Source organism: Copadichromis virginalis, linkage group LG17 (genome assembly GCF_057382275.1).
Source record: "Copadichromis virginalis isolate Kocher_CV1m ecotype Utaka linkage group LG17, C_Virginalis_male_GT1.1, whole genome shotgun sequence".
NCBI classification, from domain to species: domain Eukaryota; kingdom Metazoa; phylum Chordata; class Actinopteri; order Cichliformes; family Cichlidae; genus Copadichromis; species Copadichromis virginalis.
This window is the reverse complement of record NC_140634.1, coordinates 39243293-39261334: the sequence shown is the minus strand read 5'-3', so window position 1 is coordinate 39261334 and position 18042 is coordinate 39243293. Positions and strand designations below refer to the sequence as shown.

At 43.3% G+C, this 18042-nt stretch overlaps 1 protein-coding gene across 4 annotated transcripts in view; it reads left to right on the top strand.

Annotated features, from left to right (window-relative positions):
- The window catches only part of rfx2 (regulatory factor X, 2 (influences HLA class II expression)), a 33536-nt gene extending 15542 nt beyond the window's left edge, over positions 1-17994 (top strand). For 3 of the 4 annotated variants that reach the window (XM_085436893.1, XM_085436891.1, XM_085436890.1), the window contains 16 exons: positions 190-272; positions 1345-1615; positions 2694-2768; positions 3548-3729; positions 3908-4027; positions 5690-5811; positions 6386-6504; positions 9354-9466; positions 9681-9832; positions 10086-10183; positions 15038-15187; positions 15307-15515; positions 15648-15801; positions 15877-15919; positions 16070-16187; positions 16265-17994. In XM_085436893.1, the coding sequence (XP_085293019.1) occupies positions 190-272; positions 1345-1615; positions 2694-2768; positions 3548-3729; positions 3908-4027; positions 5690-5811; positions 6386-6504; positions 9354-9466; positions 9681-9832; positions 10086-10183; positions 15038-15187; positions 15307-15515; positions 15648-15801; positions 15877-15919; positions 16070-16187; positions 16265-16433 (2178 nt within the window). In that variant the 3' untranslated portion in view covers positions 16434-17994. The remainder of the gene's footprint in view (positions 1-189; positions 273-1344; positions 1616-2693; positions 2769-3547; positions 3730-3907; positions 4028-5689; positions 5812-6385; positions 6505-9353; positions 9467-9680; positions 9833-10085; positions 10184-15037; positions 15188-15306; positions 15516-15647; positions 15802-15876; positions 15920-16069; positions 16188-16264) is intronic. The other variant, XM_085436892.1, reaches the window with a different exon arrangement.
- Positions 17995-18042: the final 48 nt, after the last annotated feature.

Here is an 18042-nt window from a genome sequence, read left to right as displayed (position 1 = left end):
GGATGTAAGTTGTGTTGATGCATTCTCCCATGGGTTTGTGGGAGACTGCATCAATGAGAGAATTATGCCGTTATCTTATTTTTTCCTGTTGCCCACTTGATTGCAGCTGGTTCTGATAAATAAATAAGAAATCTTCTCAGGCCTGTTTCCATTGATCGCTGCTTTCATTGTACTGTGATCTCCATGTAGGTGCAGCAGGTGCAGCATGTCTACCCGTCACAGGTCCAGTATGTTGGAGACAGTGGAGATGCGGTTTATACCAATGGAACAATGTGAGTCGTGCTGTATTTTTTTTCAAATGGGGAATAAAAATTAAAAAAAAAAAAAATGCAGACAAAGATTTATTGTGAAACTGAAACACATTTACTACAATGACTCTGTCAGTGAAAGAACCCGGAGGACTGCTTTCTAAATCACACACACAGCGCTGCACGTATTTGGCTCCATCTCAAACGTGGAGTCATCTTGGATTATGTCTAAATCGGTGCTGGATAAAAGGAATAAGACAAATAATTCAATTCAATTTTATTTATATAGCGCCAAATCACAACATAAGTCATCTCAAGGCGCTTCATAGATACAGAGAAAAAAAACCAACAATCATATGACCCCCTATGAGCAGCACTTTGGCAACAGTGGGAAGGAAAAACTCCCTTTTAACAGGAAGAAACCTCTGACAGAACCAGGCTCAGGGAGGGGCGGGGTCATCTGCTGCGACCGGTTGGGGTGAGAGAAGGAAGACAGGATAAAGACATGCTGTGGAAGAGAGACAGAGGTTAATAACAGATATGATTCAATGCAGAGAGGTCTATTAATACATAGTGAGTGAGAAAGGTGACTGGAAAGGAAAAACTCAATGCATCATGGGAATCCCCCGGCAGCCTACGTCTATTGCAGCATAACTAAGGGAGGATTCAGGGTCACCTGGTCCAGCCCTAACTATATGCTTTAGCAAAAAGGAAAGTTTGAAGCCTAATCTTGAAAGTAGAGATAGTGTCTGTCTCCTGAATCCAAACTGGAAGCTGGTTCCACAGAAGAGGGGCCTGAAAAATACAAATAATTGTCCAGACTACTTTATAACAAATATCTCTCAGATCAAAGTGCCATTAAAGGTAACTGATGCCTAAACGACTTTTATCCCACACTTTGATATTTAATGACTCTAGCAAAGCGAAATATTTGCACGACCTCGGTAATTTTTGCCGATGTCAACACAATTATGTAGTATATTAACAATACTGTTGTTGTTGTTGTTGTTGTTTCCCCGTGCGTTTGCATAAAGATTCCTCTTTGCAGGCAGAGCTGAAAATCAAATGTTCTTTAATTTCTGTGGCCTCTCTGCAGCCGAACAGCCTACTCCTACAACCCCGAGGCACAGTTGTACGGGCAAAGCAGTGGCGGGCCCTACTTTGACTCTCAGGCCGGTGGAGGTCATGTTACCACGGTGGTCTCCTCTGCCAGCGGCGGCGTGCCCACTCATGGCATGGTAGGCATCACCATGGACGTGGGCAGCAGCCACATCATCTCCAGCGGCAGCACCTACCTGATCCACGGCGGAAATATGGAGGGAAGCCGCAACCACATATCGCACTCGTCGCGTTCCTCCTCGGCTATGGTGAGCAACAGCCATCCCGCTGTGCTGTTATTCTGGTGCACGTTTACCAACTCGAACAGGATTAATAACAAAGCAAAAATGAATACTTAATGACTGAAAGAGTCTGGGGGGGGGTCTAAATAATAGTTTTGGTAGGTTTCATCACTACCTGAGATAGACTGTGTCCTAACTCACCACCCAGTTTCCCAGGAACCTGCAGCCTGAGTTGGGGCCTCCTAGCTCTGTAGTAACGCACAGAGTGGTGCAGGCCAGTGAGCCCGCAGAACCGGGACATTGGCTTAAATAATTCAGCACTGCCTTGTTTCAGAGGTTTTCACAGGCACTTGAGCGCCCTACGAAACAAAGCAACCCTTGGGGCTCATTACCATTTGGCCAAGAGCCCTCGGGAGCCTTCTTAAGGCTTGGACCGCTGCCCGTTTCTTTTTCCTTTTATTCTGTCTCCAGTTTGGCTGCACTACCAAGTCTTTTTTGACTTGATTTTTCTTCTACAGCTCAACAGAATGTCCCTGGTTTTGTCGTTCACTTTGCCCGCCAGTTGGACTCCATTATTTTTCGTTGTCTAGTGAGAGACTAATATGTCAGCGTATTTTTCTACACTGACGGTTTTGCTTAAGTCGTAGTCACAGCTTACTCTGTCTGCCATTTAGCTCTTCAAATATTTTTCAGCTACATCGTTTGATAAACTGCGGGGTGGTAGGCATTGTTGACCTGTTGCTGAAAACCTTAAGCTGACCTGCGACCCCTGTTTGTGGTTCCTATTTGCATACATTTGAGTGTCTGACTGCAAACCTTCACTGAGCAGCTTAACCCTATGAGTCCCTTGATTTGCATGCTTTTGTCAGCCAGTAATAGATTTGGCTACAACACTGACTGATTTTAATAGAAATGCAGAGATCTGGCTGCTCGCTAACAGTCTTATTACCTTTATCTTTTTGTGTGTGTGTTTGTTTTTTTTCTTCATATACCCCTGCTTATTTCTGTTCCCTTTTTCTGTCTCTCAATCTCTTCTTGCCTCCTCCCCCTTCTGTGTCCACTTCTTTCTTTTTTTCTCTTTTTTGCATGCTTCTTCTTTCTTTAGCTTGAAATGGCGATTGAAAACCTCCAAAAGTCTGAAGGAATTGCAAGTCACAAAAGCAGCCTGCTCAACAGCCATGTAAGTCAACCAGGAACTTTCTTTGAAAAGGACGTGAGGGGGAAAAAAAGGAAAGAAAGCCGTGGCTGAATCTGTGGGCTGTGTGCTCTTTGTGTGCTGAGATGAACGCACTGCTACTTAATCTGCTTCTGCACTGTCTCAATGACACGCACACTTAATGTTCTTTATCTGAACTTGCATTTGCTATCACTCTTTCCTCAGTTATGTATCTTGTACATGTGCATTAATGCTCTGCGTCTGCATGTACTTAAGTCGACTGATGTTTCCAAATATTTCTGTTATTTTCACTTCTAAGTACAGCGAGACACACACTCAGATTTTATTACAGTGCAGCTTTCGTCCTGCCCGTCAGGTGTAATAAGGCTTAAGAATGAGATTCACATAATATCTCTGGGTAGGTTTTTATCTGCATGAGGACATTTGTGGTGTAGATTCCTTCACTCTTAACATAATTTTTTTTTTTTTGCTATATTGTTTGCATAAATTTACTTTGATGTATTTTATTGGATTGCATATTGCAAATCATAATTTTGCTGATTATTTCTTCAGTTTCAGCCATTCTCCTTAGTTACTGTTCATCATGCTGTAGTCGCTTATGTTCTCTGAAGAATACAGTTAGACGGGGGGGGGGGCTGCAGTGGTGTCTCTGGTATTTATATCACTAAACTAAAACAGGCTACCGTGTGCGTGTTGTCTGTTTTGTGACGTGTCTTCACCAGGTGACTATAGCGCTAATTTTTATTTTTATTTTTTGTGACTTGTCTTCTGTGTATTTTTAGCTGCAATGGCTTCTGGACAACTACGAGACAGCGGAGGGAGTGAGCCTGCCCCGGTCCTCCCTCTATAACCACTACTTGCGGCACTGTCAGGAGCAGAAACTGGACCCAGTTAACGCAGCCTCCTTCGGCAAACTCATCCGTTCAGTCTTTATGGGCCTGAGGACCCGCCGCCTCGGCACCAGGTAGGAAGAGGTTGTTGCAGATGCTGATGACGGTAATCACATGACCATTATAGATTTGATGATGCTTAATGCTTATAGGCACTGGTAACCTGCTGATGGACCGGGCTAATGATAGTGATTACACTGATGGCAAGGCTTCTCATGACTGGTTTCTGGCTTTTCTCACTCTATCCACCAGAGGCAACTCTAAGTATCATTACTACGGCATCCGGGTGAAGCCAGACTCGCCGCTCAACCGACTGCAGGAGGACACCCAGTACATGGCCATGAGGCAGCAGCCAGTCCACCAGAAACAGAGGTCAGGTTTTTCTCCCTGTCTGCCTGCTGTAGCGTCCTTTCTTTACATCTCTGTGGCTCTGTGATGACTTTTACTAGTTTCTGAATAAACCTTCACTGACATCAGTCCTGTGACAGTTGGCTATGTTCATTTCCCTTTTGCTTAACCAAAAACAAGAACAGCGCTGCTGCTAGTGTGTGCATAATGCACCGTGTGTCCTGGAAACCCATGAGCCTCTTTTAGTGAAACTCACTCAGGAATAAACTCTTTAATGCCGCACATAATAGATCACTGCACGTCTTGGTTATCTGACACACCCACTGAACTTAGAAAACATATTTCAAAAACAAAAATGTCGTTGCCGCTGTTATCAAGTGGTGGAAGGAACACTTCGAGGACCTCCTAAATGCTGCTGTCGTGTCTTGTGTAGAGGAAGCAGAGACTGGGGACGACGCACTGAGGCAGCTAAACAACTACAGGGCCACTGGGGTGGATGAGGGTCGCCCTGAGTTCCTGAAGGCTTTGGATGTTGTCGGGGTGTCTTGGTTGACACGCCTCTATAATGTTGTGTGAAGATCAGGATTGGCAGACCGGGGTGGTGGTTCCCATCTTTAACAAGGGGATAGGAGGGTGGTCTTCAGCATTAGGGGGATCACACTCCTCAGCCTTCCTGGGAAAGTCTATGCCAGGATGCTGGAAAGAAGAGTCCGTCCAGTAGCTGAACACCGACTACAGAAGGAACAATGTAGTTTTTGTCCTGGTCGCAGAACGCTGGACTAACTATTTTTACACTTGAGGGTGCGTGGGAGTTTAGTCTACATGTGCTTTGTGGACTTGGAGAATGCATTCGACCGTGTCCCTCGGAGTGTCCTGTGGGAGGTGCTTCGGGAGCATGGGTTGCCAGGCCTGTTGCTATGAGCCATTCGATCCTTATAAAACTGTTGCCAGAGCTTGGTCCGTATAGCTGGGAATACGTCGGACTCGTTTCCGGTGGGTGTTGGACTCTGCCTGGCCTGCCCTTTGTCACAGGCTGCAGGGTTGTGAAGGCTGTACCGGTCCGTCGTGGTGAAGAGAGAGCTGAGTGTAAAAGCGAAGCTCTCGATTTACGTCCCTACCCTCACCTGTGGTCACGAGCTGTGGGTAGTGACCAAAAGAACGAGATTGTGGATACAAGCGGCAGAAATGGGCTTTCTGTGAAGGGTGACTGGCCTCTCACTTACAGATAGGGTGACAAGTTTGGCCACCTGGGAGGAGCTCACACTAGTGCTGCTACTCCTCCACATTGAAAGGAGCCAGGTTGGCTCCAGGGATGGCTCATGGGTGCCTCCTGTGCGAAGTGTTCCGGGAGGAGGCCCCAGGGCAGACCCTGGAGAGATTATATCTCTCATCTGGCCTGGGAACGCCTTGGTGTTCCCCTTGACAAGCTGGTGGAGATGGCCAAGTAGAGGAAGGTCGGGGCTTCTCTGCATAGGCTGCTGCCCCCACAACCTGGCGCTGGATAAATGGAAGAGAATGGATGGATAGTTGCCGCTTAAATCAGAAATAAACCCGCATAAATCAGTCTCGGTTTTGTACCGAATGCGATGTGTGCGTGTGCTCCTCAGTGTCCGATTCTTTCATTGTGCTTCCCCAGACCTTCAAAAATCACTAATGTACACGTTCCACCCTCTTGTGTCTACACAGGTTCAAGCCTCTGCAGAAGGTGGACAGCATGTCTGACAGTCTGTGTGGGAGCTCGCAGCACTGCAGCAGCACTCCAGAGCAGTCTGTGGCTGCTCAGAGCCAACACCACCAGCAGTACATAGGTAAGCACAGGCGCTCCCACTGAAACTGCTTAAGGTGGTTTAACTCTTATCTTCTCTTTCCAGATACAGTCTTTAATGCTAGCACTAGCTATTTTTATTTCACTAGCTGGGTCCACGTCCTCATTTTAGGTTTGACAGCGTTCTAGTAGGTAAAGGTGATGCTTGGACATGAATTGAGCTGCGGTTTGGGGACTGGTGACAGTCTAGCAGATCCCCATGCACTAAATAGAAATTAAGTTAAAGAATTGAGAACAAGGAGGGAGGGAGGGTCACGTAAACGAGAATGAACAGCTTGCAGAACTGAGGGAACCTATATAGATGACAACCGGAAAGAGCGTGTTTGGAGGCGTGGTCCCGCTCCTGAAATTCCGATACATAATCTCCAATAACAATACGTCATAGCTTCGTCTTGGCTTTATTAGAACATAGATTTTAAACTTGGGTGATAAATGTCAGACACTGTGACGCAGACCATATGAGCTGCACGTATCCATAAAGCAGTTGATGTCATATGTGTCATTACTCCTTGTTGCTGTGTGAGTGAAATGAGTGACGCCTGTCTACATTTATGCAGATATGTCTCACAGCCTGCCTCCGTTTCCAACTCCTGACTTGGGCACCCAGCCTCTGCCTGAGCGCATCAACATGAATGATATTAAGAAGTTGCAGACGCTCTACAGAGACCACTGCGAGGTGGGTCACAGTGAAGCCGTATTCTTTTCTGGATTTGTCTTACACGTGAACCTTTGTTCTTCAGTTTTGTAGCATCCCATTCCCAGTTACAGTACACTCTGCCCTCGCCTCGCCGCTTCAATTTCTCACATAGTTAAATGTTAAACAAACAATGAAAACCTTGTTATATATAAATACTGTACTGTAACTGAAATGGAAAAAAAACATGACTTTTCATCTATTACTTCTTTATCAGTAGGAAAAACTGTAAAACTCGTGGAAATATAGTTAAAAGTGCAAAATTTGTCCTCCTTCACTTTTATCATAGCTGTCCAGCGGGCCAATTTTGGCCCCCGGGCTTTATGTTTGACACCTCTCCACCAGAGTGTTCTGCACTTTACTTTCAGTGGATTAAGTGCCATGTTTGTGACACCTTCAGAGATCTGTGAATATACATAACAGACAGCGATGATGAATTTTTAATAAGCAGATGCATTTTGACAGTGAAAAAAGGTGTGTGTGTGTGTGTGGGGGGGGGGGTCTTTCATCTGCAGAAACAATTAATGCGTCCTGTGTAGTTTTGGTTTTAATCGTGTTATTTTGGTCTTTTGCACATCAAACACATGAACAACACATTTGAGTGGAGCCTATTACTGCACTGTTATAAATTCCAGCTTTGATATTTATTACCTGCTAAACAGGATGAAGCTGAAACAATGGAAGCCTGCAGTTTAATTAGTGGCATTATAAGCTGTAATGACTCATTCTTATGTCACAAACTCTTACGCATCAGTCAGCAGTTGAGTGTGAGATATCATATCAGCGAGCAGTGAGTTTCCTGCTGTTCGTTTTGAGTCGATCCCACAAACCTCCTGCCTTCATAAATAGCGATCACCTCGTCAGACTGACACCCATGTCAGCCCTCTGCTCCGAGGTCAGGCGTCGCCCGGCTGCGGTGACCTGGTGTTTCTTTCGAGAATAAGAATCAATTCGACACCACTGACATTTAAATATCATTTAACTGATGTGCAGAGAAAGAGGAGGAAGACAGAGAGGTGCGACGGGAACCTTACGGGGTGAAATTTAGCGTCGCCCTCAGCAACCTGTATCGAACCACATTGCAGAAGAGCAGAAATAATTCTGGACATTAAAGCGTGGGTCTTTACAGACAGGCGAGCGGCTGTGATTAAAAGCAGCAAAGCTTTGGCTTTATCGTATTATCCCTGCCCTCCCCTTGTCCAGCCTCACCACGCTCCCTTTGTTCCAGCCGTCTTTTCATCTCCGTGCAGCTTTCAAGACATGCCAATTAACCTTTCAGTGCACTGGGTGGACATCTTGGTGTCTTTGTGGTGGCCTCCCCTTGGGCCTTTGTGCAGCCTTGTCGGCGGACAGGCACACGGGCTCCTGGCTTTGGCAGCCGGCACATTTCTGTCAGTCTCGCTGCCTCTGCGTCTTTAATGTTCAAGCACTCGACATTTTATCCTGTTTTGTTATTTAAAAAAAAAAAAAAAAAAAAAGTGTGTGTGTGTGAGTGTGTGTGTGTGAACACTGACCTATTAACACATTAGCCAAGGGTTTTACTGATATCATTTAATGTTACAACACAAATAATGATTATTTTAGCTAAAAATAATATTTTACTCTAAAGTGTAAAGAGTCTCTTTTCAAGTGGGCTATCCAGTGTGGGGCATGTATTTATTAATGTCATGGTAACAGCCAAATATCCAGGCGTCAGCCAAGCCTTTGGATGAACGTTTGAGAATAAATGATTAGTTTTCAGTAAACCTTGCAGGGTAATAAATCACAGGATCTTTTTGTGCGAGTGCACAGAAACAAGCAGTTAAGATTCAGGAAGCTCCACCGGAGGCCTGCTTGTCTGTCTGAGCTCTGCACATGAACACTTTGGGGGTTTTTTTGTTTTGTTTTTTTCTCCTACACTTTTTAAATGTTTTTTTTTATATTTGTGTGTGTGTGTGTGTGTGTGTGTGTGTGTGTGTGTGTGTGTGTGTGTGGGTGGGGGGGGGGGGGGCGGCACATAAAACTGGACGCAAAAAGCTCCTGTTTAAGAGGGGATGGGAAATTCTCCTTTTTGTTTTGGAGTTCTGTGTTTGACCTGTTGCTGGGGGCAACTGTAAACACGGTTGCCATGGCAATGGCTGGAGAGGAAGCAAAAACATATCATGTGATTTGAGCCTACGCTGCTGTGTAACAAGATCCAGCAGCAAGTGCGTGTCCTGCCAGATAGAGAAAGCAGAGAATTTCACGGCGTGGACAGTTTCAGATTGTCAGGTTGACCTTTTGCTTCAGGTGGAGTCCAGACTCTCACCTCCTCTGACCTGATGAACGGCCCCAAAAAATCTGCGCAGCGCTGGATTCGAGGGGGCGGGGGGTTATGTGCTGACTCTAGTTATAGAAGCGGCAAATCATTTTAGGTTTGAACCCTGCCACTGCTTCCTTTGTGCTCGAGTGTTCACTTGTATGCAGCATGCTCTCCTTTCAAAGGGGTTTCTGAACAGGAAAAAGGAAGTCACATGGGTTAGCGCAGGTCACTAAAAGTAGGCAGATGGAAGCATAAATCTATGTGAAATAAAATGCAAAAAGCATAAAACGACCCGTCCAGATGAAGCCCGAGCGTGGCCTTTAAGATTCTGCTGGTGATTAATGTGCAGGGAGCTGTGTTTGAGCTGGCTCATTGTCTAACCAGGAGGACCTGCAGTGAGAGAGAGGCAGCCCGCCTGGCTGTAGAAACTTTGTTGTGTGTCTGGTTGCCATGGTTCAGCTCTGTGTGTTTTGTCCCCTTCTTCCTCCCTCTCTTTTTCCCTCCTCTGTTCCCTCCCCCTCAATTCCCTCCCCTGCTTCCCCTCCTGCAGGCTACTTTGGATGTGGTGATGAACCTCCAGTTCCACTACATTGAGAAACTCTGGCAGACGTTTTGGTATTCAACACCGCCACCTAGTGATGGAAGCACAACCCTTCCCAGCAGGTCAGAAAGAAAAAGGGGGAAAAAGGCTTCAGTGTTTGACGCCAGGGCATTAAATGACCCTGTGATGTCATGTCTGTGATTACTGCTTTTTCACTCGAATTACGAGCAACAGTTTTGTTTGTGAGGCGGACGTTATTTTTAAAAGCGTGTGTGTGTGTGTGTGTGTGTGTGTGTGTGTGTGTGCGTGTGTGTGTGTGCGTGTGTGTGCGTGTAGTGATGATGAACCGGAAGGTGTGATTCCCACAGAGAAGCTGGTGGCTCTGTGTAAATATGAGCCTGTCAGGCTGTGGATGAGGAGCTGCGATCACATCCTCTACCAGGCCCTGGTGGAGATCCTGATCCCCGACGTGCTGCGACCTGTTCCCAGTCAGTACTGCTGAGGATTTCATTCAAATGATTAAAAAAAAAAAAAATTAAACAAGTAAAGCAATATATTGAGAGTTAAGACTGATGAGTGACAACAGGATGAATTTAGGACCAGGGGCTCGCTGTGTTGACGTACATGCTGACACATTAGAGGCATTTCTTTGTTTTCAGCGTACGGCGTTTACACTCTCGCTGAAAGGCTTTCTGCAGAGTGGGGACAGTAATGATAATCCAGGCTGCTCTCTTTCTTCAGGCACTCTCACTCAGGCCATCCGTAACTTTGCCAAGAGTCTGGAGGGCTGGCTGACTAATGCCATGACCAGCTTTCCACAAGAGATCATCCGCACTAAGGTATCAGCAGAAGTCTTTTTCAGATTGTCTGCATGCATGCACATGATTTATGTGAGCTATAAAACCCAGCAACTCTCCAAGTAGGCTTTTAAAATCATATTTCCACAAATGTTCAGCTGTGAACTTTTCAAACTCTCGTGTGATCAGTGTTTCATTCAACACTACAGTGATCTGTTTTTTATGAATGCACCTGCCCACTACCTACAGAGGTTGGATACAGTCTACTATTGTGCTTTATGTGTTATTACTGGCTGTGAAAGTCATGTACATCACTGTTCTTTATACGCTGCTGCTAAATGTCCATCTGTGTATCACTGCATGGTGATATGACCTTAAAAGTTTACCCAAAAATTCTTTTCTGAAGATTTCTTCAGTGAATTATCAGAAAACTGTGGAATCTTGTTTATCCATCCATCCACTTATTGGACACTGGGTTGTGGGGGCAGCAGCCCTCCCTCTCCTCCACCTTATCTGGGGGTAACACAGAGGCTTTCCATATAATCTCTCCCGTGTTTTCTGGGTCTACCCCGAGGCCCGAGGTATCACGTGGCGGAAACAGCTGCCCGAGCTGCCCATTAAGCATCCTCGTCAGATGCCCAAACCACCTCAGCTGTCTCCGTGTGATGTAGGTGACCAAGATGGCGAACGCAGCTACAGCCAGATTGGCGTCTCAGAATAGGCTGTGTGATTAATTCTAAGTCGAATATATTTTGCCTGAAACAAAACACAAACAAACAAAAAGGAAAAAATGGCAAAGATGAGAAAAATTGAAGAAGATTTGGAGGAAATTAAGCTGTCGCTTAACAGACGTCGAAAGAATAGTTAAGCAACGAGGAATGTTAACGACTTTAATGCACCAAATCAAAGCATTAAAAAGCTTGATTAAGGAAAAGGATAAAACAATCCAGCTCTTAGGAAGGAGAGTGGAGGAACAGCATGCACGACTGGAGGACGTGATTATTACCGGTTTGGAAACCAAACACAGGAGCTATGCAAGAGTTACTGAGACTCAAACATTAGAGCGTCAGGTAGTGGAGTTTTTGCGAGTAAAAAAACTTCCCCTGCATAGCAACAACATCGCGGCGTGTTACACCCTCCCCAGAAAGAATGCCAGGACACCTCGAGCAATCGTAGTAAAATTTGTGAATCGAAAACACAAAATTGAACTACTGAGGCAGTCCGGACAACTGAAAGGGAGTGGAGTATATGTGAATGAACATCTCACAAAAAAGAACACCGATATTGCCAGACAAGCCCGTATCATGCGTAAAGAAAAGAAAATCCAAGCAACATGGACGAGAAATTGCAAAGTGATGATAAAGCTCAACGGAACACCAGAAGAAGCCAAGGTTGTAATGATCAGGGATCTTCATGATCAGGACAACTACGGGGGATGATTGCACTGCTGCGGTCGGACGGCAGAAGGTCTGTGATGTGTTTGCTAACAACTAGCCGAACTTATTCAATGAAAGACGCTATTTCCGACTGTCGGAGGGGGAAAATGGCAAAGTATGAGACAGTAGACTGGAAGAGTATTAGTGTGAAGCTGCAGGTGGATATGGAACTGGGATGGGAACTGGGCAGAGACGAGATATCGATCTGAGCCGCAGTTATTTATGGATCAGAAAGAACTGTATAGGTATGAGTGGTTTCTCAAAATATGTGGTGAAATACTTGTATGGATGTTAATGAGTATTTCATAAGGATAACAGACATTTAAAGAATACTCAATCACAATGACTGAAGATTCAATACATTTTCATTAATTCATTTCACCTGTTGAAGCCTCTATAAAAGTTTTGTTCTGATCAATGATTTTTTGAATAATCTGAAAGGCAAGTTTAAAGAGACAGGACTGTCAGAAACATGGATGGATGAGGAAAGGCGTTGGGACTTTCACATTGATGGGTATGAATTATATTAAATAGATCTAATAAGAAGGCAGGAGGTCCGGCACTTTTTGTTGATAGTGATTTGAAATGTAAACGGGTTGAGTATATGTCTGTGGCTATTGCTGATTTAATGGAGTGTGTGACAGTAGAAATAGAAATGGAAAGAAAGAGGACTCTAATTGTTACTTGTATGTATGGGAGGCCTGGGACACTGATGGAAACATTCACAGATGTAGTAGAAGATTTATTGAGCAAGGTAAAGGGAAATAAGACATTCTGTATTTGCGGTGATAATAATATTGATTTTTTTAAAAAAACGTCCAATCATAAGACATCATCAGATTTTTTTGAGTTATTATTTGGAAGAGGGTTCTACCCTCTGATTACTAAACCTAGTGGAATAACTGAAAAGTCAGCTACTTCAATTGATCACATTTTCATGAATTGCTTGGAAAGTAACATAAGTGATCATTTACCTGTTTTTTTTTTTTTTTTTTTTTTTTTTGTTACTTTAGATTATAAAATGACATGAAAGGAGGACGTGTGTGTGGACAGATATATAAGAATTAGAAATGATGATGCAATAAATGAGTTCAGGCAAGACCTTATGAAAGAAGATTGGAATGAGGTTTATGTAAATGACGCCAATGCTGCATACGAGTCATTCTTAAATACTTATTTGGTTTTGTATGAAAATCACTGTCCACTGGTATTATATAAGCAAAAGAAAACTACTGGTAAACCATGGATAACAAAAGGACTAGAAAATGCATGTACAAAGAAAAATAACCTGTATAGAGATGATATAAAACTTAGAACAAAGCCTGCTGAAATATAAAGTTGATAAAAATAAGTTGGTATTAATTATGAGAGAGGCTAAGGAAGAGTATTATAATAAATTATTTTACAAAACCAAAAATAATATTAAGGGTACGTGGAATATCTTAAAAAAACTTATTGGGTAATAAATATACATCTTTAAATTTACCTACTTACTTTAATAAGAAAAATAAGGTCGCACGTGATATGAATGAAGTGTTGAATGAATTTTTTTTTTTTTTGTAAATATTGGGCCTAACCTGGCAAACTTAATTAGAAAACAGGATGATTCAGAATGGAGAGCAGAGTGGTACAGTCTGTGTTTTTAGAGGAAATCACTGAAAAGGAAATCATAGCTATTGTAGCAGAATCTAAAAACGACATCCACTGACTGTGATGGGCGAGACGTGGTCATCGTAAAAAAGACCTTGGATTGTATAATCAAACCTCTCTGTTATATTTTTAATCTCATTTTATGCGGGTGTATTTCCTGACCGAATGAAAGTGGCAAAAGTTATCCCTCTTTATAAATCAGGAGACAGACAGTTTTAATAATTACAGACCAGTATCGTTGCTATCACAGTTTTCTAAAGTGCTTGAAAAACTCTTTGCACAAAGATTTGATAGTTTCATTGAAAAACATCAGCTGTTAAGTGAAAGTCAGTAGGGCTTTCGACGGAACAGATCAACAGCAGAAGTATTAATGGAAACTATTGAAGACGTTTCATCAGCAACACATCATAATAAATATACTGTAGGGGTCTTCATTGATTTAAAAAAAGCTTTTGACTCTGCAACACTACATCTTGATTTCTAAGTTAAGAACTTATGATGTGAGAGGAATAGTGTTGATCTGGTTAAGCAGCTATTTAGATAATAGGTTTCAGGATGTGCAGTGTTTAGCCGACTCATCTGATGGAATGAAAAGAGACTGTGGGGTCCCTCAAGGTTCTGTTTTAGGACCAAAACCTTTTAATTTCTATATAAACAAAATTTGTGATGTGTCAGAAATGTTACACTTTGTTTTGTTCGCAGACGATACAAATTTCTATTGTTCTGGAGAAAACTTGAAAGAATTGGTTAAAATTATGGTTATTGAAATAAAAAAATAAAACAATGATTTGATGTAATGGTATTCGGAAACCGTGTAAAGGAGGAAGCGATGGTATTATCTATAGAGGGAGTGATAATTGAAAGAGTGACAGAAATCTGTTTTCTGGGTGTAATGGTGGACGAGTTACCATGGAAACCTCATATTGAACATGTTAAAAAGTTGGCTAAAAGTATTTATATCCTGGGTAATGTTAGATATATTAGATTACAAGACAATGAGAATAATATATTTTTCATTGTTTCTACCTTATCTGAGCTATTGTGTTGAAGTATGGGGGAATACATACGTGACTAATATGAAACCATTATATTTATTACAGAAGCTTCGAGTTATGCATAATGTTAAATATGAAGAACACACTAATAGTTTGTTTATAAAATCAAAATGATTAAAATTACAGACATTAATTATTATGTTTAAGGCAAAAAATAAAACCTTAAGTTACAAAGTTTATTTGTATTGTGCGGCAGAAGGAAGTTTTATTTTAAGCATCAGTTTGTCGAACCACACAAAGGCAAATGTGTCCAACAGTCACAGGCATAAGAACAAATGTTTCTCCATTAAAATCTGCTATAAGGATAAAATGATAAAGCAATATGAAGAAGTTGAAAATAACAGAATTTAATTGTTGAAAAAATGATCCTTTTAGTTTGAGATTTAGTGGTGTTGCTCATTGTTGAGTATATTGTTCTGTTTGTTTTGTTATGTGCAGAATATTGTCAGAGTGTAATTTTGGTTGCCTACTTGTATTGTCACAGACATCACAGGCAGGTGTCAGTAAGAATTTCTTCTTCTTCCTTTTCATGCATGGAAACAGTGTTACTTTAACTGAAAGGAAGGTTGTGTATGGGAAATGAATTATTGCTGTACCATGTGTGAAATAAATAAATAAATGCTGAAGCATCGCTGTGACATTTAAAATAGCCGTGCTTTTTATTTTTGGTGCAGATTTTCAGCCTGAAAACAAACGGTTCATCTGTTCGGTCTCATTCCAGTCAGACGGGCTCACGGTGTATTTTCTGTGCGCAGGTGGCCGTGGTCAGCGCGTTTGCTCAGACTTTGAGACGATACACCAGTTTGAACCACTTGGCCCAGGCGGCGCGTGCCGTCCTCCAGAACACCTCCCAGATCAACCAGATGCTCTCCGACCTCAACAGGGTGGACTTTGCCAACGTCCAGGTGAGCGGAAAACCTCACATCGAAAAGACAAATATTTGCGTTGCACACGGGAAGGGAATGTGTCGACACCGTGTTTGGGGTTTTGTTGCTGAATGTGGCGTGTTTGTTGTGTCTAACAGGAGCAGGCGTCGTGGGTGTGTCAGTGCGACGAAAGTGTGGTTCAGCGTCTGGAGCAGGACTTTAAGGTCACCCTGCAGCAGCAGAGCTCTCTGGACCAGTGGGCCACCTGGCTGGATAACGTGGTCTCTCAGGTTCTGAAGCCTCACCAGGGCAGCCCCAGTTTCCCCAAAGCTGCACGCCAGTTCCTGCTCAAATGGTCTTTCTACAGGTCGGTGTGGTTGACTCGTCTCCGTTCACACTTCCAGTATAAGCCGCCGACTGCGTGGTGTTTTTAGAAACGTTCTTTAGCTTGTAAAGCTCCCTGTAGCTCCTTGACGTGACATCTTTCCTTCTCTTGTAGCTCCATGGTGATCAGAGATCTGACTCTGCGCAGTGCAGCCAGCTTCGGCTCCTTCCACCTTATTCGCCTTCTTTACGACGAGTACATGTTTTACCTGGTGGAGCACCGCGTGGCTCAGGCCACTGGAGAAACTCCTATTGCTGTCATGGGAGAGGTGAGAGTGTTTAAAGAGCGAGGAAGGAATAGTTTAAGTTATGCAGCGACTGACAGTTTCTCATCTAAATTACAGTTCAGTGACCTGACCTCTATGATGCCTTCACTCATGGAAAAAGGTTCATCTTCATTTTTCATTTGATACAATTCAGTTTAAGTCCAGATGAACAGCATCAACCTTCTGGGTGCTGTTAGGAATGCATTTCACTGTATTGTAGTTTTACTGGTCACTGCTTTCACACTGACAGTCGCCGTGTGCGTCTCTGCAGATGCGTCTTTCTCAGATGAGATGAGTGATTTGGGCAGCGACGCCGATGCATCCAGAGGACCGACTGAACCGGCCGTGAAGAGAGAGAGGATCGAAATGAGCCACCCTCTGCAGGAGATGTGAGTCTGGTGTGAACGGGGTCAGACTGAGAGCCACACCGACCAGCATCTCACTCGTTTGTTTTTGTTTTTTTTAGGCCTTTCGGGTCGCCGCTCTTGGCCCCTGGGCCGAGCATCCTCCTGCAGTCAGTGTGTGCAATGTACATAGACAAGAGTGTAGCAATGTCAGCTCTCCCCTCACTAGCATTTATAAATACGAGAAGCTCACGGGTTGTTTCTTTTTACGCCACTCTGCAACAGGTCTGAGCATCTTTGTTTTTGCGGCAACTGTCAATGAGTGTGTGCAGTACTTTTCCTTTTTTACTGGATGTGTGGTGTTGGTGATTCATCCTCCCTCTTTTTGTTTTTAAGACTAACTAGCTGTGCCATAGTGTCATTTGAGTGCCTTAGATTGCTAACTTTGAGATGTCTGTCCCTCAGCTGTGCCTCTACCGCAGTATGAATGTATCGTCTCCAAACCTCAAACATTCGAAGCACCTTTAACAGTGATTATGTGTAGGTGTGCTCTCCTCGTTGCCTTTGCCGCAGCTCGTAGCGAACGCTGGGCAGGCGGGGGGGGTAATAACAAGAACATGCAACCTGTAGACCCAAAGGACCTTTCTCCTCAGTTGCTCCCACCGGCCGAGCCTCAGCTCCGGCTCCGTGTGTCAGGCAGGACCTCGTAATGTCGCAGTAGTCGGTAAGGCAGGAAGCTCCTGCTGTTAGCTTGGCTGTGTAACACGTTGACCCGTTTACCTCAGTAGATTTCTATGCTGTGCCTCATTTGGCTCACGCGATGAGGCAACTATTTAAAAAACAAAAAATGAAAAGTAGCCACTGTTTCGTGTCCCTCACCCGGTTCTTTTATAAAATGTAAATAGTTCTCCTCGTTCCTCCTCACGGTTTGAGTGTCGCGACGGCTCTGTGGCAGTTTACTCAGCTGCCACGCAGTCAGAACAAATCCACAGTAATCAGCTTTACGGAGACGGGACGTTAACCCCTGAACTGGAATCTGGACTCGCTCATTTCAAGACGAATCAAACGCCTCGAAACCAAAAACGATCTCGTGGGCGTCCCAGCCGACGCGCACTCCCCGAATCCTTTGACCTCACGCTGTTACCGAGTTCAAGTCTTACGTTTTGTTTGAAATAGAAAAATCCAGTGCGTTATTTGGGGAATTAATCCATAAATTATATATATATCTATCTTTCTATGATGTAGACAGTGTGTGCTTCGTGGCCTTTGGTCTTTGCCTAATCTTTGTTCATGCTGTTACCTGGTTGGTCACATTGTATCAGAAAGAAATGCTTTGATGTGTAACGGATTAGACTGGCGTGTGTGATGAATCTGTATCCAATCTCAACTGTTCAATGTAATGAAATTTAATTATTACTGCAGCGCTGAAGCTCTCCGTAAGCTATTAAACTGACGTAAGGAAAAAAACTATAAAATCTATTTATATGGACTAATCTGATTTAATGGAGTTTTGTGTTGAAATTGGTTCTTTTTTTTTCCCTCCTCGTTTCCCTCACAGAGGATTTTGTTGTAGCAATGGGAATCTTTGAATTTGAGTTTAAGGCTTTTTGTAACTTGTGCCTGTCACAGTAATTTGCCTTAAAGTGCTTTGGGAAGAATAATTTCTATGTGTACTTTGTAATGTTTTGTAAGGCTGTTTTAGATTTTTTGACGGAGGATTATTTTTTATTGAACTAGGTTCTTACAAGTATACTGAACCCTTATTTTTGTGTATTTTTAAACCTGTTCTTGACTACACTTTAACTAGCTTAAGGACAGATGACGGTCTGTAATAAACTGCATAGTTCAGCTGTATTTTGTACCTGGTCACAGTGTAATAAATCGATGTAAACCAAAAAAA